Source organism: Carassius carassius, chromosome 7 (assembly GCF_963082965.1).
Source record: "Carassius carassius chromosome 7, fCarCar2.1, whole genome shotgun sequence".
NCBI classification, from domain to species: domain Eukaryota; kingdom Metazoa; phylum Chordata; class Actinopteri; order Cypriniformes; family Cyprinidae; genus Carassius; species Carassius carassius.
In genome coordinates this window covers 14,469,120-14,494,301 of record NC_081761.1, presented here as the reverse complement: position 1 = coordinate 14,494,301, position 25,182 = coordinate 14,469,120, and the positions used below count along the sequence as shown (strand labels likewise).

The following is a 25,182-nucleotide window of genomic DNA, read 5'->3' as shown; positions in this document are numbered from 1 at the left end:
GACTCTAATGGTAAAATTTGAAGGGGTTTAATTTTTTTTTTGATTTTGGAGAGTCAAAAGTGCCAGTAGCTGCAGAAACACCTATATATTGTACACATGATTGACTGGCTGACTGACTGTTTATCATAAACACAAGTTTCCTTACTGCATAGCTGATATAGTCATAGATCTAAGACACACACTCATTTGACCAGGAATTTACTGCTAGAATGATTACATGGTCATTTGATCACGCATAAGCACAAGCATGCTCTTTACTGGTACCGTGGCCATATTTCCATATGTCCCTGTTCATAATGTGGGACATCTGCTCGAAACCCTTCTGTTGACTTTAGTTAAGCAGCCATCAATCACCCAGACAAAGAAAGAGAGAGTGTTTAAGCTACGTGTGTTTTTGGGCATAAGGAAGACAGAGTGTGCGGCTGTGTGTTTCTAATGACTGAGTGGCATTGTTGAGTGTTTATGTAAGTTTAATGAGACAGTGGCTGTATAGTGCTTTATTTTTAATAAGGTAAAGATGTTCAGTGGAGGCAGGCCATATATAACTATCTGTGTGTGTGTGTGTGTGTGTGTGTGTGGGAGAGGCAAAGAGGACAGATGCATTAAGCTGTTGTAGGAGGCATTAGCAGAGCACCACATGTGTCTTCTCAAGAGTATTGTCACAGGATTTTCATTCTATGCTGTCATTCCTCTGTTTTTACTGTTACACATTACACAGCTATGGGCCTATTCAAATATGTGGATGTTTAGAAATACACTTTTGACACTCATTGTTTTATTTAATATGTCCCACAGTGTATATTTTGGTAATACTTTAGTATAGGGATAAGTAGTTGCTTATTAGCATGCCTATTATTAACATATTAGCTGTTTATTAGTACTTTAAAAGCACATATTCATCCCGGATCCTACCCAATACCTAAACTTAAAAACTACCTTACTAACTATTAATAAACAGCAAACTGGGAGTTTGAGTCAAAAGTCATAGTTAAATAAAAGCTGAAACAAATTATGACATTTCAAGACACTTTTAATGTGACCTTCATATAAATAAAAATTTAAATCTTTAAAAGTTAAACTCTAGTTTAAAACTGTAGAAGCTTAAAAGTGCCTGAAGTTAAAGAAACGGCCAGACGCTCTTTTTCTTTTTTTCTTTTTTCGGATGATTAACTGGTTGCATGGTCAAACACACACAACAATCAATAATCTCTATTAAATATTATGGATTTGTTTTTCAGTGTAATCGACTTCATTACACAGACATGATTCAGAGACCGGCTAGATTGTCAAGAGATATAACAGATCATTACATCTGGGTTCAGCTGTATCAGTTTCTCTGCTTTTGAGCTGATTTGTTATTAATGACAAATACTATGCTTAACTAAACTTAAAAATGGTTCATAATTCCATAGTTAAAAACAACATGACACCATTCACATCTCATTTAACGTTTGTCGCACAGAACATATTACATAAACCTGTCACTGGCCAACACTCCACAGTCCTACAAATACAAGACGAGTTTTTGTGTTTATCTGTTGTATTTTGTAATTGTTGGTCTATGCACACATGCAAATAGAATTCTTTCGGACCATGAGCGCTGCATATGAAGTTAAAGTAGGTCATCCTTGATGTTGCTCAAGATCTTTGTGTTCTGTTTTCTTCTTTTGCATTCTGTCTAGCTCCCTTTGAGTACAAGAACACACCCTGTGCTGAATGTACTCAGATGGTTTCAAAAGAAGAAAGTTCTTACTGTCTGAGAAAACATTATGGAAATAAATTCCTTTTTTGAATAATGTGCAAGGATGCATCTTGCAACATTTGATAAGAACCTAAACAGGGCTAAATTTTGAGCTCCTGTTATTTTTGAATTCTAACACTGTGTACAATAAAAGTGACCTTAAGCTGTAACATTAACATTCTCTTTGCTTGCTCTGTGTGTGTCCTTCTTACTTTAGGTGTTCGCGTCATAGAGGAGCTCCATGGCTAATGTGAGACGCATCTTCAGCGAGTCTGTGCAGAGGTCATCAGGGTCATCGGCGGTCATGTGGTCCACACGCCTACTTTTCTTCTTCACCCTCTTCACACCCGTCACACTCGGTAATACGCGCACACTCACACACACACACAGACAAAAGCCAATTATTTCCTTGTTGTGTTGTTTTCGCCGAGATGGATAAATGAGATGTCTTACTACTTTTATTTGATTAGTTGGCCCCCAACCTTGAAGTGCAGACTGTCAGATGAAGACGAGCCAAATGAGAGCGAAGCGCGCAGCTCTCAAATCTTCAGTGAAAATTCCACAAAGTTTTTGCGTCTTATTAAAAGTTTTGGAAACTATTAATTGAGACATCTCTTCTCGCAGCAATAAATGATTCATGAGCAATCACAGAATTTCACAACCACTGCACATCCGTTATGATCAAAACATTCCCACATATGCAGAAAGGCGCTCCCGCACATACGGGGGAGAGAAATTTAAAACACACAAACAAAAACAACTCCAAAGCCTTTTAATAGATAGCTGTATTTTGCCAAACACCATAGTGAAGTATGAAATATAGCTGGGTTCTTTTCCAGTGAACGAGCCATTTTACGGGCCAATCCATAACTATAAAAATTGTGTGTGAATCTGTTAAAAGTGCATGAGATAGAGTGCAGGTGTAAGAGGATCTGACAGATCAATAATCATAGATGCAGACGTCTAGACTCTCGTGTGTGTGCGACACATGCGAGCGTGACCCCATGTGTGCGATTCGGTCCCTCAAGGGGACCTTTAACGTAACAGTTTGAGCTCAGAGGACACTGGGGAATTGGCCATTGGGGGAATGTTTTAAAAACCTCAAGGCAACGTTCAACACAAGCGCTCCTTCATCGACGTTCTCTGTATCTCTGTAACGCACACATTCATTCAGCCTCTCTCCTTTTTTCTCACTGTCATCGATTGCTTCTTTTCTCTGGCACTCACCTTCCACCAGTCTCAAGGGCGCTAAAACACAGTTCTACCTCGACAGGAGCCTTCCTTCCTGCACTCGATTCTACTTAAACTAATAACCTACATTATACCCATAAGCCATTTCAGTTCTATACATCAGCTCTGCCCACACTCTCACTCACAGTCGTTTCTGCTGGCCTTTGCTTTCTTTTAGAATCGGAATGGCTCTTATGTGTGTGTGCGCGTTGTTAAATCTCGATGGAAACGATTGCGATGGTGAGGGTTAAATCCTGGATCCTGATTGGATGATGATGTGGCGTCTCTGCTGTCAATGCGCGTGCTAATCGGAGGCAGCAGCAGAATATGAAATTAACTCATGCGCGTAGTCAAGTGTCATTCACATCGCTGAGATTAATTTCATAAGAGCGGGTTTGTGTGAGGGTGTCTGGATCTGTATGTGTCTGTATACGCATTAGAATGCAGTTTTATTGTGTTGGTGTTTGTCTATGGCTATTCGTCATGCGGGGAAAGGAGTGTTGCTACGGTAACAGGAAAGTGGTGGTGGTAAAGAATGTAGTTTTTGATTTAAGTGTCTGTGTGTGTAATTTAAAGAAAGGTTATAACTGAGGACATGATAACTAGATAGATGTGACTTTTGGGTGCAGATATGAGGTCTTTCTATTGTATAATGAAAAATAGTTTTGCTCCCAATAACTATTCTTTTTGCTACATGCCGTCTCTCTCTAACACACTCAAAAACTGGATTATTTTATATTTGAGAGAGAGAGTGCATGAATGAAAGATGAAGAACCCTCTGTATGTGTTTAAATCTGTTACATAGTTTGTTCGACGTAATATTTTCCTCTCTCTTTTTTCGCAGTTTTAAGTCGTGCTCCAGTGCCGATGGCTGTGGTGCGTCGAGAGCTGTCATGTGAGGGTTATCCTATCGAGCTGCGCTGCCCGGGCACCGATGTCATTATGATCGAGAGTGCCAATTACGGGCGCACAGATGACAAGATCTGTGACTCGGACCCCGCTCAAATGGAGAACACTCGCTGCTATCTGCCTGATGCCTACAAGATTATGGGCCTCAGGTAGAGAGATACATTCACATGCTTTGTGCTTCACTGTTGTCTCACAGGTTGTATGAATGTGTGTGTCTTTGTGTGTGTGTGTGTGTGTGTGTGTGTGTGTGTCAGTGCATGGCTACGTACACACTGCAGCTAAATGAGTCATTCCATCAAGGAGGACTATTTGTGTCCGCAACATCTGGTGAAATACTAAACCTTAATAAAAGAGAGAATTATGTGCATTTTTATTTGCTTGTAGACAGTCAATTGTATTAAAATCACATTTATATCAACACATTCATTTAAATTATAACAAGTTTCAATTTCATTGAATTTAAATGTGTCCATGAATTTTGATGCCTTTCATCACACTTCTTCTTTATTTTTAAAATGATAGGGAGGTAAATAATATTGTTTTATATAATTCGATATTAAATGGCACAATGAAGAGGACATTATATAATTTAAGTTTTAAAAGGAGAGAGTGCCTGCTCTCAACATTCTTACATAATTAGTTTATTCAAGCTTGATAAGATTTCTGAAGCAGAAGGAATTTACGTAATTTGTTCTATTTATAGAAAAGAATCATCTTGTTGGCTACTGAATACTAATGATAGGAGGCCATAAGCCTTGTTATTGTTAAGTAAACTATTAAAATGTTTTAGTTAATGTTAGAAATGAGAAAAACAGCTTAACAAAACAAAATGAAAATTAGAAATGTTGTATTTGCAATTAACTGAACTAAAACATTTTACAAATGAAAATGCTAAGCTGTGAAAAACTAAAACCTAAAAATAAATTAAATAGAAATATAAAAAACTAATAAAAATGACAAAAGCACATAACAAACTTGCTAAATCCTTGACTAAAATTCAAATTAAAGCTGAAAATATAAAAATGAAAGTTAATTCACAATATTAAACAATACTAATATAAAAATAGCATATAAATATCATTAAAGTAATACTGCACATAAATAATCTTACAATTTAAAAAAATATTAAATTTAACAAATTTATTTATTTAAAATAAAGTATTATTTTCATGCCTTTTCATGTAAATCTGAGTAGTATGTACAGACAAACTGAGCAGCTAGTTAGTAATGCAGTAATGCTGCTATTGAGTTATCACTGTGTCAACTGTTGCAACTTGGAGTGAATCCTGCGTTCAATACACATGGAATAATCGTTTAGGGTATTTATTCCTGCATTTAAATGTGGTTTGTCACTCCCCAAACTTTGCATTGTGTACGTGGGCTGTGTGTTAGGTTTCAGCTGAGCTCATTGTGGAGAGCGAAACTGTCAACACTTTGATTTGTAGGCATAATTAGCACATAAGAGCGTAATAAAAAACAGGAAAAGACATTGTGCTTCAAAAGCAGATGTTCACGATGCAGAACAATGCAAGCGTACTGTATAATTGTGCAGTGCGTTTTTTTTTTTACACAGCACACAGAATTAATCAGATGTACTCATTTGAGATCGTCCACATTACATAACGCCCCAAACATCAGTCTTCAAACATATTAGCCACCCTGCTTGCATTTTTCAATGTTGTCTGGCAGGACAAATGAATTCTTTGCCTCCAAACTGCACAGGCGGAGCCGAGCTATAGAGAAAAACAGAACCCACGTAGAACCCCATTAGCATCTGCGTCATCACAAGAAACATTATCGTTTCAGTTCCGGCTAATGTCGAGAGCACAACCTGCTATCTGTCCGACCTTGACTTTGACATGGGGATGACAACCTGGCAGCCCATAGACAAGAAGAAAGGTGTAGGGATGTAGGGAATGGGTTACGCATGAGAATAATCACAAACTATGAACGGATGTGTCATGCTGCGTAACGGCATGCCTTCCCCTCATCAAAGATTCATAAAAGTGGCGGCTTCTACTGTATGGTTTTAATTTTGAACCGGACAGATTTGATTATATGGTCTTTTGTTCATTCAGAATGACTCCCAGTGTGTGTTTGTGTGTGTGTAATCAGTGGAAATGTGTTAGGGAGAGAGCACCATATCCTGCCCTGAGGTTGCCTGTTATACCACCTGCCAGCTGCCACACACACACACACACACACACTGCCTCAGGGTAGACCAGACTGTAAGATCCAATTAGCAAGGCCATAGACCATGCCCAGAGTCAATGTGGAGGAAATTATCATTTATGAGTTCTCTTTCATAAACACGCAAAAATACCTGTAACACATGCTCACATTCTCTTGTGAGACTCGATTTAGATGTTTAGATGCTGGCAGCATGCTTTTATCAACACACAAGAGATAGATTTTTCAGTTTCTGTAACTCTGAACTGCTAATGTGCAAGGCACGCTCAGAATGTAACAGTGTATAATTCCCATAGAGGAATTAGGAAACGTTCCATGAAACGGAAGACAAGAGAAAGATTTCGCCTTTTTTCTCTCTCGGTCCTGCTCTGCTGCTTTTTATAGAAGCTGTGACTGGAATCACACATCATTTATCATTCTCCACCTCATCTCCCGATCTCCCTTTCTCACTGTCACTCGCTCTCTCTCATTTTGTCTGACCTTTACATCTCACTCAGTTTGGGCTAATGTATTCACAGAGTGTGTGTGTATGTGTGTGCCACGCCGGGCTAATGCTCTAATCAATGAGGGGAGGTAATTGGAAGGTGATTGTTTGGGAGCCCCTTATCCAAGATCTATTGGCAGACATAATATATTACACAAAGACTAAGAGATTTCAACTAGCAGGTCTGATGCAATTCAGAGGAGAGAGAATAGAACTGATTTCACATACTGCATGCTAAACACTTGTTCCAGAAAGGAAAATGGCGAAAGAGCCTGTGATTGGTTAGGGTGTTTGATTTTCTCAAATTATTGATCATGTTACATTGCATGTGGAAATAGTGTTGGTTGTGTTAAAAATGAAATTTGTTAAAAATCTAAAATCGTTGCCAATTCTGTAGTGTGCAATAGATCATGCTTATTACTGTAATTTAAAAAAAAATACTTATTTGTATTTGTACTGACTTTCTATTTAATTTAATTTATGCTGATTTTAATCAAAACATTCTTTCCATTATGGAGGTTTTGATCACTGTATTACAGTAATTGTTTTTTCACATTAAGAGAAGTTGGGGGTGAATATGCTTATTTGTCATGCCAATAATGTCATAAAATAAATAAATATGTTGCATATACAATACCAGTAAAATATCTGTTTTCTATGATATTTAATCTCTTATTGTTCACCCAAAAATAAAAATTCTGTGATCAAGAAGATGTTTTGAAGATTTGAACATTTACATAATTATGTGATTTAAAAAAAATATAGCAATAGCATGTACAGTACTATAGCAAAATACAATACAAGTTCATTCAAAATGGTTGGTGTGTTGCTTATGCTTATTTATTTATTGATTAGAGATTTTCCTTCCTAGCCTTCTATTGATTGTGAGGAAAGGGGATTTGTGGTTTTGCCAAGCTGTGAAGTAAACTAAAAGCTAATGGCTGTTTTCAAACAAGACAAACTCTTCAGTATGTTCCCAACTTACTGTTTCAATATATTTAAACGTTAGAAAGAAAACTGCACTTGTCAAACCATTTTATATTTTTGTTGTTGACGGTTTACATCTGTAATAAATGATTTCATGAAAAAGGGGGACAATGTGGAATTCCTTCTTAAAGCAGATGGTTTTTGAATCGATCACAAATTTATATTTATAGCTGTCACAGTGTCGACAGTCGAACCCATCATCTTGGCATTGCTAGCGTGAAGCTATTGTTGAGCTTCAAGGATGCTCATAACTATAAAAACTGCCGCACCTTATTGTCATCAAATGAGTACAAATTGTGATATCCTGTGTGTGTTTGTGAGCAAAATAGGAAAGAGTTATTCACACACATAGGAAATCCTCTGATATCTCAGTCAGGTAATGTTCTTCAAGGCCAGTGTCCCTGTACATCTGGATGATGCTGATACATTCATGTGACAGACGCTGCCCCAGACAACTCCTCACTTCAGCCTGTCTGATCGGATACACCCAAACAACTGTGAACACAAATCTTAAACACACAAAACCCCAGACAACATTTCCTAGGCGGGGGCATTGAGTAGGCTAATGGGTGTTTTGTGCATGCAAATCATTTCCTTTAAAGAAGAAGACAAAATAATCTCCTCTTCTCTCCTCTCCTCCTAAATTAGGTCATATCTGAGTGTTGCACACTGCCACACAAGAGCTGTCGCCCCGGAAACCAGAGATGCCCCACAGCACTCTGGGAGTATGACTGTCACACTCACTCAGCACAGCAATTAGGGTCCACATATACACACACACACACACACACAAACTGTAACACACACTTAACATACCTGCATCTATACACAAATATACACAAATGCCAAGAGAGCAATCCTGTACTATATTCTACTCTCTGTAAGCTTGAAAAGTAAGATGCAAAACACACACACAAATGCGTGAGCGCAAACGCATACACCTGAGTCCATCAGACTTTCGATTGTCTTATAATGATTTTGTGAAGCTAAGGTTGGAAACCTAAAAAGCTGAAGTGTGTGTTTGTGTGTCTGAGCGTGCATTTTAAGAGCCCCATGGGTTTGGACTGGAAGGTTTCCATGGTTACCCGTTAAGGGAGATATAACTAGGGCTGCACACTTAATCGAATTTCTAATCGCGATTACAATTATGGATCCCACAATTACATAATCGTTCAAAGCGGCAATTTATCGTTCAAAGTCCACTTATCTTATTCTGCATGCTTCAGATATGTTTTTTTTCTTTCTACATATTATCTTAAGGGTTTTTGCCATTGTTTTTGTTTTGGTATAACATTACAATACCATTCATATTTGTACTTTTTTATAATTTAAAGAAGAAACCAATCCGATGTATATCTGACATTTGAGGCTTATTACTGTAGAAAAGCACAAAGTTTTTCAGTTGGAGTTTTTTCAGCTTGTTTATTTTCATATAAATATATGGCATGCAGTTGCATCAAACAATGGTATTAACATCATTCAATGTAAATTGTGATAATCGGAATCAATAATCACAATAACAATTTCAAGAGTATAATCGACAATTATTTTTGTCATAATCATGCAGCCCTAGATAAAACTGCACTTTAAGATACGTGTGTATGTTTGTACATGTGTCAGTTGTGTTTTGTGTGTGTGCTTGTATTTCTATAGGGTGTAATAATAATGGAATATGACAGAGATGTCATGTGGTGGTCATCCGTGTGTGTGTGTGCATGTGTTCCTGCCAAGCAGGATTTGTCAAAACTGCCTTTTCCTCCGTTTTTTTTTTTTGTGTGTCAGAATTCGGTCAGCTCTGTATTTTCGGCCCTACATGTACATACGACCTACATAAGAATTACATTTGAAGAACAGCATGTGTTCCTGCTCTTTAGGGAGCACACATTTTGAGTCTTTCAGCTTCATTGAGATTGTTGAGTAAAAGTATCTTTTTTCTTTCACTTGATGAAAATGGTATTTTAGGGCTCATTAATTTTTATCGTACATATTGAACGAGTACATATGGTTCATATGCCTAATGGCAGACTGATATTGAATGAAGTGAGCTAATAGCCTAACCTTATCTGTCTGGGTGTATCGTTCTCTCTTTCTCTCTCAGGTGTAACAACCGAACTCAGTGTGCAGTCGTTGCTGGCCCTGATGTTTTTCCTGACCCATGTCCTGGAACGTACAAATACCTTGAGGTTCAGTACGAGTGTGTGCCATACAGTAAGTTCTCACTCACATACAGATATAAATTAAGCTTTGTTCAGTATTGCTATTGCTATTTCTCATTCTTAGGGATTTGAACACATTTCTAACTTTTAAGTATGAAACTTTGCTGTATAACTCATTCTTTTGTGCTACTGGCTATAGGCATGAATTATACTTAAAATTGTGTGGCTTGTTGAGAAGAGGTATGCTATTACTTCTAAAAGATCCTTGAATGTGTCAGACTTAAATGAATATTCTGGGTTTAATACAAGTTAACTCAATCGACAGCATTTGTGGCATAATGTTGCAATATTGCTACCACAAATATGATTTGCCCTCAAGGTTATATTGGGAGTAAAATCTTTTTTTTTTTTTTTTACAAGCAGAAATGTAAAGCTTATGATTTAACGAAAGCTCCAGCCTCCGTTTTTTATGTGTACCTGCTTTTTATTTGTATTCTTTGACCTGCAAAGGCTGTTAGGTTTTTAAAGAAAGTTAAAAAAAATAAAAATTTAAATTGGATAAAACATTGTTTATGCCATGTTGCTATACATTTAAAACATTCAGTATTTTAACATTTACAAATGGATCACATTCACTTCCATTGTTCTGCAAGTTCTTTGCTATAACCCAGATTTTTTGTTTTGTTAAAATAAAAAGCAAAATCCAGTTATAATTTGTACAATGTTACCCTTTCAGTATCTTTTTTTTTTTTTATTAAGGCATTACGACTTATGAAACGTTTCACTAATGGAGTATATATATATATATATATATATATATATATATATATATATAGAATACCAGCAGCCTCAAACTGTTTCAAACTAATTTTCCAGGTTGAAGTTAAGCTCTGTCAACAACATTTGTAGCATAATGTTGATTATCACAGAAAACTATTTAGCTTTTCAACTTGTTTTTCTTTTAAATAGCAGAAATTGCAGTTAAAGAAACACAGAAGATTGCATTTTTTATCTTAATTATTTCGTAAAAGCCTGTTTATTATTTGAATTGTTCTTTGCGAGGAAGAAATACTTTTCTTGGTAGATGAAAGTTATGCCTTACTGATGTAACTCCATTGTGATTTCTGTAAACATTGTTTTACAGAAAGTTACGTCATGTCCCTTTCTGGTATTATTGCACGTATGGTGTGATATTTGCCAGGTTTTCTGGCATTACTGAGGTTTAGCCATTATGACAAATTGGTTGAAATATTGGATATAACTTTAGCCAGATGGCCAATACACGAGTCCCATGCCAACACATATAATGTGTGGCTGTACTTCAGTCTTTTTTCTTTTTGCCTGGCCCTCAGTACTTTGTAAGTGCCTTATTAGACCTGCAGTTTTTGGTGTTCTTTTGGTGCCTTTAAAAAAAATCAACTGTGGTAATGGACTTTAATAATAAACATTACAACACAAATAATTTCAATAGAGTTTAAACATTCAAGGAGGGGACATTTTCTGAAATATGGCCCTCACAAGTACAGAAAAACAAGTGCACTCACATCTACTCAGACAAAGAGCCTCAAGACCATAATAATGACTCCATTAGTTCAGGTTTTTATTCACTGAGTCACTGTCAAATTTTCATATCAAATTGATTAGAAACATTTGTATTTCCTAACAGCTTAGCATTGCAGTGATTGCTACTGTACCTGGCACTTCAATCAGATCTGTTACCAAATATGAACTTGTACCTGACAGAAAAATGCATATGAATGTACTTCTGTTGCATTTATCCGCTGTTGTCCAACCTCATCCCTTGTCATGACTCACGGGAAAAGAGCCTGTCAATCATCCGAGGGTTGAGCGATGTGGTTTCAAGTTCTCACGGTTTCTGTGGGGTTGGTGTTCCAATCTGTGGTGGCCATGGCAACGGTGACGATAAATCAGTATCGTATGACTGCGGCACTGGCAGCAGGAAAAGTCTGAATACACTCACACACTTTGTCTCACATTCACATACACACTCATACTGATTCACAAATGGGTGGAATAGCAGGGACATGGTGGGATTTCTTGCACAGAGCTAAATGACACAAAGGACACACTGGCAGAATGCACACACAGTTCTTTTTGACCTTTTGACCATAGATCGTCCTCCACATAGGGGTCATGAAGTGTGTGTGAGTGCTCATAAGTGCACACATCTGTGTTTGTGACCATCTGGTCAAAATAGGCCTAAAACATTTTTTTCCACAGGCCCACTAATTAGTGGGGAGGTCCATCAAATGTACAGACATGCACACAAACAGTCTCACATGCACACACACAGGCAGGTAATTTAATTACTTCAGTCTTAGAAACCCATGGGAACATGTTCCAAATGTTTTCTTGAGGTTTTTCTGGCTTTCTCTTCTCCCCTGTGATGGAGGAGCTGGCAGAACTCCAGTCAACCTTTCTGCTTTGGCCTCAATATGGGACGACTGTTTTACCTACACACTTAAAAAACTTCACCTCATATACTGTAGATACTCAGTACCTGCTCCTTAGATCTGTGTGATTAACTACTGTCTTTATCGAGGGAATAAAGGAGTTTTTAAACTACAGTCTAGTAATTTAGCTTCTATTTACGTTAATAGAATAGTTCACCACAAAAATGAGTATTCTCTCCTCGTACACTCATTCCAATCCCAACTTTTTTCTTCTATGGAATGAAAAAGAAGATAGTTTAAAAAATGTCTGTGTCACAAACTGTGCTTGTCTGTACAATATAAGTCAGTAGGGTCTAAAACAACCACACTGATTTTCATTGCATGCACAAAAAAAACAAACATTTTGACATTTTCTAAAATATTTTATTTTGTGTTACACAGAAGAAAGAAGGTAATTCATGTTTGGAATGATATCAGGGTGAGAAAAATTGTTACAAAGGATTTAGCGTGTTTAGCCCTTCCCCTTTCAATACTAAGGGAAAGCTTTGACCACTGAAAAGCCATGTAGAAATACATAAACATACATAAAATGTTCGTATTGCACTACTCATAATGGCAGATTTAGAGCAGTAGTGTGTGAAATGGGATGGATCTTGTCTCTTTTTGGCACTATCTTATCTGTTTGAGCTTTTTTGCTATCTTAGCATAGCAACATTGGCCCAGACAATAATGTGAATTTGGGGAGGGGCTATTTGTTTGACTGATCAATGACTGAGTGGGAGTCTTTTGGAAACCTGTTTGTAAACAATCAATATGTTTGCATTTCTGTTTGATGTTGGCATGAAATGGAAATCTTTTTTTTTTAAATGCACAATTTATCTGTGCATGCATTTCATTGTTCCTTTTTTTCTTAATTCTTTAATCAAAATGTCAATCTTCCATTGAAACTGGAACTGGCATATTTCTTTCTGATGACTTACAATTGATGCAAGCTTGCATTCAGGTCTTCCACCATCTAATCAACAAATAATGGAAAGAACCATGTCCCTGACCTACAGTTTTTAATTTTTTTGTTTTTGATAATCTGTTTCACTCCAATGTCTGTCACAATAGGGAACAAAAGATTTCGGTAAACATACAGTATAAATCTGTAGCATCACCCACAATAGCATGTCAGTTGTCAGCAGTGTTGGGGAGTAACTAGTTACATGTAACGGCGTTACGTAATTTAATTACAAAATTATTGTAACTGTAATTAGTTACAGTTACTAAGAAAAAATGAGTAATTAAATTACAGTTACTTATGAAATTTTGAACGATTACAAAGTGGATTACATTTGAATATTTACACACATCCACATACAGATTTAACTGATTTATTTCCCAAATTGCACTGACTATTCTGAGACATACCGCCCTAATAATTTCCGGGATGCGGAAATACAGTCTGGTTTGTAGAATCCAGTCATAAAAACGGAATGCCTAACGCGGACGGAATATGCCACATTTTGGATGACTAAATCAAAAGTAGGTCAGTACACTTGAATCAAAACATGACATGGACTAGTGTCTGTGAATATTAAGCCCCAAAAATGCAATATATGACTCCTGCACGTTCTGCGTGTCTGTGGAAATCAGGCGCGGACTGGACACCGGGAGAACCGGGACAATTCCCTGTGGCCTGGCAGCCGATTTTGCCCGCTATTTAATATCATTATTTTATAATTGCCTGCCGAATGTACTAAAGCGATCATTTGCGAATCCGCCATTTGATAATTAAATCTCTAATAAATCATGAAGTGTTAGTCATGACTCGCGCGCTCTCCGCGCCTCCGCCAAACGGTTTGGATCAGACTCAGAGTAATCAATGCGAGAGAGAGAGAGAGAGAGAGAGAGAGGCAGATAGAAAGAGAGAGAGAGAGAGAGAGAGAGAGAGAGAGAGAGAGAGAGAGTGGACTGTGGAAGCGCACAGCTGGAGCAGAGAAGCAGAACTCCTGTTCAGGGTTTCAGGTCAGTTTCATCTGTAAAGATGCTTTTTTGTCTTTGTTTTTTTATTTATTTAATCAAGCAGCAGCACGTTGCTCATCAGTCATCACTCGAAATACTATATAAAGGACATCATTATTATCTGTTGTAATGTTACAGTAGTAATTTAGCTGAAAAATAATCAGATTTTTTTTATAGGTTTAGGGGGAGCTACGGACAGACAACAACACAACCCTTACGAAAATTAACGTTTTAATATATTACTATAAATCCAGAGAAAATAGTTACTATTGTTTAACTGTGGTAACCAAAAATTTAAAATGTTTTTACAAATTGAGTTATTTAAAAATAAATACAAATCCATTTGCAAAAAACAAAACAAAACAAGGTTATTGTATAGGCTAAAAAAAGCATGGTCAATTTTTGTAAGGGAAAAACATGACTCGTGTACAGTATTAGGATTTTTCTATAAAGATATTGTAGTATTGTAGAGTATTGTATTGTAAAGTATAGTTTTGTTCAATCTTGAGTATTAAAGTCATGAGAGAGATGGATAACAGGGCAAAATAAAGAGACCGAAGAGAAAAATTAAAGTGAAGGTGCAGTTCAGGAGAGAACTTTTAATTATTTTGCATGTCCCCAAATTAAAGATTTAAACCTTTTTTTATCTCAGGTCCATACCAAAAATAGTTTTGTAATTTGTTTGTATGAGTTTGAATTTTCCAGTCTGAATTTGCCTCCTGTAAATTAATGGCAAAGACATGGTTTCATTTACTACACATAGGCCTACTGAAGCTCGCAGTGTTTTCAACCTCTGCCGCCTCAATATAGGAGTACACGAGCACATAAACATAATTTCTAGAACTGCTCTGTGTCACTTCATGTGCATTTTACTTATTTTGAGAAAACTATCATCATATCATATACAAAGAGACAGCAGTTTAAAAAAAACACCAATGTTTCAGGAGTTTATTACACAGAATACGACACATGCTTATTAGATAACTGTATTTAAGTTGATGTATACGCTTTTATTTATTATTCTTTAATTTTCACAAATTTAGAAAAGTAATCAAAAAGTACTCAAAAGTAATTAGTTACATTACTTTAATAAAGTAATTGAAAAAGTTACACTACTATTACATTTTAAACAGGGTAACTTGTAATCTGTAACCTATTACATTTCCAAAGTAACCTTCCCAACACTGGTTGTCAGTAGAGGAAGTCGTAACCTCCCAGTGGGCCTAGACGCATCACTTCTTTATAAATTATAACTGACAGCCAATGACTATCTGTTATTGATCCTTTTACAATGTGACTGAAACTCGACTAGGTGTGTGTGTGGGAGACATAATTGCTTCTAAATAAGATCTCCTGAAACCTCATTCACACAGTCTCTCTCTATTGAGTGATGCATTAACAGTTCATCCTCATGCATATTGCATAGAGAAGCACACACACACACACACACACAAAGGAACATAAATGATAGCAACTGTCTAGAATGTAATTTTTTTCTATTCAAGATCTTATTGTCACTGCATGAGTACAATTAAATTATTTTAGTTTTCTACTGCTGGTTGCATAATATTTCAAATAAGTATAAAAGTGTATGTAAATAGGAATTTTTGCAAAGATAGAAACATACAAAATTAAAACTAATATGATATCAAAACTGCTGTAAATTAAAGAGAGAAACAGATAATTTGAACTGTGTAATTTTCACAATACTACCGCCACAAATGTAATTGCAAAAGTACTAGTTGTTTTCAAACTTTTTTTAGCCCCTAACTCATAATGATGTTGTGTCAGGTTACATTTTTTAATATTAAAAAAATATATATAATACAGCTTTAAAATTGGTGCAAAACCAAGTTGGAGTTATCCATGTATCTTATACGAAATAAGTGAATAAATAAGTGAATCTTTTATCCATTAGTCAAGAAGCCTGGCCAAGAAAGCTGGTCTGTATCTAAATCACAATACTCAAGGAACATGAACAATTGTTGTGAAACATCACTATTTCTTTCTCTCTTTTTTTGTATTCTGTCTCAAGTTTGTTTTTATACATAAAATTTTCTGGTTAATAGTCTAATATCACATTGACACACTATATTTGTTTTCAAAAATTATGATCACTTTGTTAATAGAGTTTCTAGAATACAAATGAAGCACATTTTACTACTTTCACTAGATTGGGTTAAGACACGACGTGCATTACATGCATATGGAATTGAATTACTGTGAAGTATTTAATATTGCATCATTAATCTGTTGTTTCTTTCTCTCTCTTTCTCTCTTCTTCCACCCTTTTGTGAATGCAGAAGTGGAACAGAGAGGTAGGTCCATTACTTCCATTACTTTAATGTAATTTAAGTGTGTAATTCACTGTCAGGCTGTTATGGTGTTATTTGATACTAATGACAGATTGGCGATCAGTAGCTCATAATGGTTTATATTAGGAATGCGGTGGAGAAACTTGATCTCAGACCAAGGCTTTACTCCCTGAATTAAACCTCTGTCTCCTCTCTCTTGATGTGTCTCAGTGTATCTGGTGGTTTACCATGTATCAGATGAACAGGAAGGTGTTGCCACTGTTTAAAACTTAAGCTGCCGATTGTGCTGACCACAAGAAGTGGCTGTGTGAAACTGATGTCTTACGATTTTTTTGTCTCTTGAATGGCTTGGGGGTAATCTATACCATCAGACCTTAACATAATAACTTTCTGCATAGCTAGTGATGATGCATCAACAGTTATCAAAATTATCAAATGGCGAGAACATTCAAATTGTGAATTGGCATTTAAAAATCTGAGCTTTTTATGTCAGTTTGCCTTGATTTGGAATAGAATGACATGCATATTAAAAAGCACATTTTAAATTGACAATAACAGAAAAATAACAGTCAATTTAGATGTGTATTCATTTAGGAGCCTCTCAAGGTTTTTCTCTAATACCAAAACACAGTCACCACAGGCTTCTTGTTTGTAATTTCTAAAAAAATTTTTTTTTTTGTAAAGCTGCTTTGAAAAGGAATGCATTGTAAAAGGCACCATACAAATGAACATGAATTGAATGCTTGAATACGGATTTAGAAAACAGAATGGCAAAAATAAAAGGATGTACAGGCTACCAAAACATTTGAAAGTAAAAAAGTAATGAAAAATAAAAAATGAATAAGCATAAATTTACTTGAGTTTATCAAAGGCCAAGAAAAGTTCCGGGATGAAGACATATTGTGGAAAATTAATGCCTCTCAAACAATAAAAGGAAACATCCAGTAACAGTTAAAATACCAGAAACACTTCCCATGAGGATGTCCCTCATTCTGGGAACGGAATGGTGGGAAAGGGCCGATACTGTGGCAGGCATTCCGTGTGACTGTTAGTGCGCTCACTTCTCTGTTAGTGTGGGACCATGTAAGTATATCTTCATGGTTTGCAGGAGTATCATTATAAATCAGAGAGAACGAAACACACACACACACACACACACACACACACACACACACACACACACACACACACACACACACACACACACACACACACACACACACAGAGGACTGTACATTTGTAAACTATGCATGACAGCCTGGCCTGCTGTACGGATGGTGGCTAACCCTGACTTTATGCAAGTCTCAACTGTGTTTGTTGGTCATTGATTTTCCACAGAGCTTCAAATTGTAATTTTTTTAGAAATTAAAGTTGATTTGCATAGGGCATAACAAATTATTATTTTTTATCTTTACATTTAATGTATCAGGAATAATAGGGTGATGATTCTTCCCCCCATATAAATGTTCACACCGTGTGAATTTTCCTCAGGGTTAGAGAAGTCGGTGAGACAGATTTTCAGAACCCCCTGAGGGATTCTGCAGGAGTCCTGAACTATAAATCGGGTCGTTACTAGTCATCAGATATGATTTAATAGATGTCTCTCTCTCTCTCAGGCTCAAAGCATGTAGCTTTCTGATAATTTTGGTCGCAGTTGGAATATGGATCAATGACATACAAGAGTGTTTACAATAGAGAAAAAGAGAAATCTTTAAAAAAAAAAAAAAATGCAGATGCCAAGTCCTTAGAAATGCTCTTTCTATTAATGTAGGGTTTTTTTTTTGTTTTTTTTTTCATATATTTTATTGGGAAAAGCATTTAAACAACATCTGCAACATGACACAACACAAGTCTCCATGCCATATTTTCAAGAATAAACAATTCAGATGTTGTTTTTATGTAGTTTTGATTTTTGTTTCAATCTGATGATAATAATTATAATAATGGTCATGTTATGTAACTATCAAGTAAAAAAAATGTTTAATGTTTTCAGAATTTTTTTCAGACAAAAATTGAATAAATTTAAATCTAAAAAGTACAAACGTTTACAAATATTTTGAATTATTCATTCATACATATGACTGGAAAGTTACACCACATGCCATTTTACAGTCTGATCTAATTTTGCCTTGTTATAAAAAGGCAAAATTATCTGATATTTTAAGAAAATTTTTGGCTTCGACAGTCATGAGTCTGCATGGGCCTTTTTTGCATATTTCCACTTGCTGGTTGCACCACATGGATTTTTTTGTTTGCACCACATGACTTTGATTTATTCAACATTTTTAAAGACATCATACAAGATTACTTCAAAGTACTTAATAAGGATCTCTTTCGAGTATTTTCTTTCTTTTAAATAGACTTTTCTTGATTACATCAGGACAGTTGTATTACCCTGACATTTTTGTCAGGATTTTAATTCAGAAATTAAAACATGCTCCTCATAATAGAGAGTACAAAAGACCATTGTATGTGTGAACTGCATTTTATGTATTTTTCCAACTAATAACTATTTTTATAACTGTGTAAGACTAATAGATAAGATACATTTTTTTATTGAATTATATATTTTAAATGACTGCAACTCACTCCTTCTTCCTCTTTCAGTCTTTCTCTGTCCAGGTGTATTGAGAGGTGTGTACCAGAGCGAACACCTCTTTGAGTCAGACCACCAGTCTGGATCATGGTGTAAAGACCCCCTACAGTCATCCAACAAGATCTACTATATGCCCTGGACTCCATACCGCACAGATACACTGACTGAGTATTCATCTAAGGAGGACTTTATTGCAGGTCGACCCACCACAACATACAAACTACCCCATCGTGTGGACGGCACCGGGTTTGTGGTGTACGATGGTGCACTTTTCTTCAACAAGGAGCGTACACGCAACATTGTTAAATTTGACCTGCGAACTCGTATCAAGAGTGGTGAGGCGATTATTGCCAATGCGAACTACCATGACACCTCGCCGTATCGCTGGGGTGGGAAATCTGACATCGATCTGGCGGTGGATGAAAATGGACTGTGGGTAATTTATGCCACCGAACAGAACAATGGACGAATTGTGGTCAGTCAGCTCAACCCATACACACTACGAGTGGAGGGATCATGGGACACGTCATACGATAAGCGATCAGCCTCCAATGCCTTTATGATCTGTGGAATCCTGTATGTAGTAAAGAGCGTTTATGAAGATGACGATAATGAAGCATTGGGGAATAAAATTGACTACATGTACAACACAGAGAAGAGCCGTGAAACACACCTTAGCATTCCGTTCCCAAATTCCTACCAATATATCGCAGCTGTGGACTACAACCCTCGAGACAATTTGCTGTACGTGTGGAACAACTACCATGTTGTCATATATTCTCTCGACTTTGGGAACAATGACAACAGATTGGGCTTTGGTGAGTTTCCCTTTAATTCAAGTACATTATTTGTTATTTTTAATCCACTTGTAACTGAGCCACATATAGCATTTAATAACATTTTAATAACATAAGTAACAAAAATACTTATATATACTTAATAATATTTAAAAATACTATGTTTCACACCTTATTTGTTTGCACACTACAAGCTTTTTCAGGATGATCTGATTGTTTTGTACAATTTCGCCTTTTACTTCACTTAGATCAAGCTTTGAGATCAAGTGCAGCTAGTTTCCTTTCTGGTTCACTTTTTCTGGATCACTTTCTGGTGACAACAGCCTTAGTTATTGTTAATTGTGTTGATTGCTTGGATTAATATGGTTTCAGTACTGTAGCCTCAGCCACTGTACAGTAATTAGTTTATACTGACACACAGAGCTACCAGACTTTTATGTTTAAACACTATATATAAAAAGGTGTTTAAAGGAACAATTAACAATAAATTTAATTAATATTAAAATGATTTATTCTCAATGATTTTAAAAACATGATAAAAGTAGTCCATATATTTTGTATGCTATAGTATATCTCATGTCTTTGGAAGTACTACAATAATTTTTGTGGAACAGGATCAGACCAAAACTGAAACTATGATGTTCCCTTCAAGTGAACTTCTGCAACCATTGAATTTGTTTAATTCGAATTTGTGAACAGGACCAGTGAACATAAAGTACACAGTATAAGTCATTATAATCAGTAATTATGTCCCCACTGGATGCAGCAAATGCTTCGTTTGTAATGGGTTTTTCATTGGGTTTGTCTTGCCGTGCCGTGAAAAGGCATCACAGTATATTAAGGGCCGTAACATTTTTGTCACACGCTTGAGGTATTCAGCCAATCACAATGCACTGGATAGCTAGCCAATCAGCGTACACCTCGCTTTTCAGACCGATGAGCTTTGTAAAAACCTACGCATTTCAGAAAGGCAGGGGAATAGAGAAGCAACTATAATATACATTATGTGGAAAATAATGTGTTTTTGGAACCTTAAACCACATTTCATTACACCAAATGCACCCAATAATGTTATTTTTAGCAATGTCATATGACCTCTTTAAGATACTTGAAATATAGCACATGGTCTACTTTTGTTGGGATTTTTTTATTTTTGAGGGGGAAAGGGTAAGTAAATAATGATAGTTTATGTATTTATTTTTATTTATTTTTTTGAGTGAGCTGACCCTTTAAATATGTGTGACGTCAGGGGTGAAATTTATTCCTGGCCCACAGAGTCAGAGTTTAAGTATTGTACTACTCTATGATTGTCAGTTACAAATGTACTTTGAAGAACTAAACTGGCAGAGTTAGAAAGCCCTGTCATTTTCGCTCACTCATACAAGTATTCATGTCAATGATAAAAGAGACCTTCAGGAATTTTCCCCTGACTTACATTTTCAGAGAATGTTATTGTATAGGTTATCACAGTCCATTAGTCAGGTTGTTTTTCACTTTGTTTTATTCCTTCTTCACATTTAGAGTTCAGGCACACTACTTACACTGTATTGTATCGAAAATTTTAGTCAGCTTGCCAGCTCAGCTGAAATGCAGCTGAATTAATCATTATCTACAGTGTAAACTAACAATTATTATCTCCAGCATCTACTGACATTCTCATTAGAACAAAGCAGAGTGTATCTCTTTGCTCTTAAGTGGGTCCAAATTGAGCATATTGCATGAGATTTGCTTAATAAATTGCGAATAGATTCTCACATGCACTGTCAGTTTATTACAGAACAGCTCACACAACAAGCAAATACTAAATACAACTAATACACTTTTCATCTCTGAATATTTATGTGTTTCTAAACCCACACACTGATTTGTGCAGAATTTAGTACTTCATTTTCAAAACAAATCTCAAAAGGTGTAAATAGATTTTATATATATATATATATATATATATATATATATATATATATATATATCTTTGTGTAGTTCAGCTTTAAATGTAATTCGGTCTTGGTTTAATTAGTTTTTAATTTTGTCTGCATGTGAGCTTTGAAAGAGAAAAACAACTACGTTCTGTCAATAAAGCAGAGGAGAGAATGTTCTAGAAATAGAGGCTTGGTGCAAGACTTAACTCATTTAGAACTGCACGATTCTTAATAGATTAACAATCATGATTATTTGCTTAAAGTAGAGATCACGATTCTAAAGAAAAAGATTTATTTCTGATAAAATTTTTCTTATAAAAAAATGCAATACAGGTTAGAATTACAGGTACTGTATTTGAATGAAAATATGGAAATATGTCCATATTAAAAACATATATTAAATGACATATTCTAGACCGACTTAAAGAAAAACATAAACACTGGGAAAAGGACAAATGAACCATTATTTATGTTTAAAAAAATAAATAAAAAATTCATAGCTTACATTGACTGCACCACTGTCAAATGGGTGTTTTAATTGAGATCTTTTGACCCCTATTTTGCCATAAAAATTGAGTGCCTTACCAAGTTTAGCTGTCTTAGCCATTAATTCCCAACAAATACTATAGTTACTAAAGTTATTGTTGCTACAATGAAAGTATAATAACTTGGTATTATCATAAGTCGCTGTTGTTGCATGTTGGTTCACTCTGCAGTCATTGTGTCAATGCCCCAGGGGCAGCTATTTTCAAGTCATTCAAGCACACCTCCAATATACTGAAAAGCGAAAAGAGTGAAATGTCAAAAACTATGTGCCGTTTCAATAACATATGTCAGTTTTACAATAAAAAAAACTGACAGCAATGTTTAAATCAGCCTAAAAAAAAAGAAAAGAAACGTTTTTTTTTTAGGTTTGCACAACTCTTGCGCATGCAGTGCATAAAGAGCAAGAAACGCCAATGACAATAAGCCAATCACATATTTTTATTGAAAGGCAGGACTTTTTCTATAGCCGCCATATTGAGAAATTTGGTTTAAGTAGATATTTAAAATGTCTACCTCTGTTTGATGCAGAATGCATATTCATTTCTTATGGTTTCACTTTACCATAAGTTCAGTTTAAATTCACTTTACTGGGAGTAAATTAGTTAGTATTATTAAGTCGGCATAAAATAAAATGAAAATCTACATGCAAAAAATAAGTAATTTAATTTAAAGTTATAATTTTCATGTGCAAGTCAGAGTGCTAGCATATTGAGTACTACAGTTTTATTATCTGATATACGGTAGTTTTTGTCAACTATAAATAGATGATGGGCATATGTTTTGGATGTGTGCTGCATGTCCCTGAACAAAGTATGTTTTGCTTGGAAGAGTTTAAGTGCTTGAGAGAGCTCTGGCATTCAGGTCAGCTGGGAGGACATTGAAGGATTCAGATCTACAGGAACAGTAAAGAGAGAAGATGAAAAGATTGAAAGAGATTAGATTTGCCCAGTTATGTGCTTTCCTTTCCTCTTTGTATCTCTGACTTTCTCTTACTACTTCTCGGCTTCTTTTTCTTTTTATTGGTCTCTCGTTGTCACTCTTGGGTGAAAATTCAAGCTTTTGTACTACTTTTTTGGCCCAATATTTCAGCACGAAAACCTGTAACTTTATCGCTTTGCACATAATTCAGATTAACCAGCCAGAAAATGCACTAGCTAATGGGCCTGTTAACACCAACACAACAAAAATACTGTCTGATTTTCACATGCGATTTGCCTGTTCAAACCAATGCTTGAAAAGGGTATTTGTTCAGATTTTTATATTGACTATGGTGTTTGCCAAAAAACTAAACACAAGAGTACAAAAGTCTGTTTACACATTCTTCCTCTGCTATCCACTGTTGCTCAGCACAATTGTATGTGAGCACCACCAAATTATAGTTTTATATAACAGCATTTAACTAATAGTGTGAATCTTTTTGAGTGGCCATCTTTATTTTGAAAAAGAAATGAAAAATAACACATAAAAGAGAATGAACAGATATTAATTCAAATAAAATGTTTATCATAAATATTTTTGCACTAAAAATTCATATTTTTGTAAACAGGCCTTTCTGATATTAATGAACCAATGAACAGTAAAGTGATTTTTGTGTACATTTTCTATTAATCATTGTAGGAGTAACTCATCATAATGGAGAAGAGTGTTATAACTGGGCATATATCCAGACCGACTGTGCAGTCAAGGTGTCTGGAACACCGTGGTGGAATAATGCTGTACATTCCCAGTAAAGTATGGCGATTGCAAGGATCTGCTGCAAGATCCACAATGTATCAGTCAGAACAGACCAAAAAGATGGGTAATTGTGACTTGCAAATTGTTATCGTTCATTATTATTAACTTGATTTGCACAGTTCTATCTGTGCATATGGTGCTCAAACAATACAGAACTGCAAATCAGAATCAGAATCAGAATTTATTTTGATCTTTTCTTTCAAATACACAACTGTTCATCCAAAGATCACAGACACCCATTCTGAGCCATAGAAAAAAAACTGCTTTTAAGGTTGGTAGAAATGCTCACACTGAGGAAATAAAAAGTATGCACACATGTGTTTCACATGCAACACTCACCATCTCTCACTTATACACATCTTGAAGTATTACTGGTGATAGCGGTTTAATCTGCTTTACATTAAAGCATGCTCTCAACTCTCTCTCTCTCTCATACCCAGAATCCTATTCCTCCAGGTTTGCTTTAAAGTCTGATGCTAATGTAATATGTTGGGATTGGCACCGTGGATAGTTTATATGGAATAGCCTCCATGCTCCTTAAGTGGAGTGAAGACTTCTGTTCTCTGCTTTTATTAAATGAGAGAATGTCTTACATACGGTTAAAACTCTCTCCATTGGCAATTACAGCTCAGCACAGAGGGAAAACTTTATTTAAACCGATCTGCAGGAACAAGAATGCACCTGGATCTGCCAGCAGGGAGTTTAACACACAGATCAATCAGTAATGGAGTGATGTTCGCACTCACACTTGTATGCACACACTTCAGAGCTCAAAAACATTCTCACATTAACACACACACATATAGTATACACGCATACAGAGTGCAAAACTAACTTAATACACCTGCGAGTAGTGGGAGAGTTGGGAATATTTACCGCTCCATAAATATTTCTCACTCAAGTGCTACTGTATTTTGCATGTTGTTTCTTTTCATAAAAATAATTTAATAATCTTTATTAGAGATTTAATTTGATTATAATTGTTTTGATTGATATAAATATAATCTGGATATATTTATATTATATCCAGAAGTGCAAAAAGTCATGCCAATGTCTAAAATATTTTATTATGTAGAAGGTGTGAAATAAAAAGGCTTTTAAATCTCTTTTCCTTTATCCTTATCCAGGAAGTTTGATTATTGCTGTGGACAATGGGA

General features: G+C 35.7%; 1 protein-coding gene across 1 annotated transcript in view; it reads left to right on the top strand.

The window, feature by feature from the left end:
* LOC132143601 (adhesion G protein-coupled receptor L3-like) overlaps nucleotides 1-25,182 on the top strand; it is a 113,933-nt gene that overhangs the window by 30,412 nt on the left and 58,339 nt on the right. Inside the window, exons 2-6 of the mRNA XM_059553973.1 lie at nucleotides 1,959-2,100; nucleotides 3,816-4,029; nucleotides 9,640-9,749; nucleotides 16,422-16,436; nucleotides 19,041-19,847. Of these exons, the coding sequence (XP_059409956.1) occupies nucleotides 1,983-2,100; nucleotides 3,816-4,029; nucleotides 9,640-9,749; nucleotides 16,422-16,436; nucleotides 19,041-19,847 (1,264 nt within the window). The 5' untranslated portion in view covers nucleotides 1,959-1,982. The remainder of the gene's footprint in view (nucleotides 1-1,958; nucleotides 2,101-3,815; nucleotides 4,030-9,639; nucleotides 9,750-16,421; nucleotides 16,437-19,040; nucleotides 19,848-25,182) is intronic.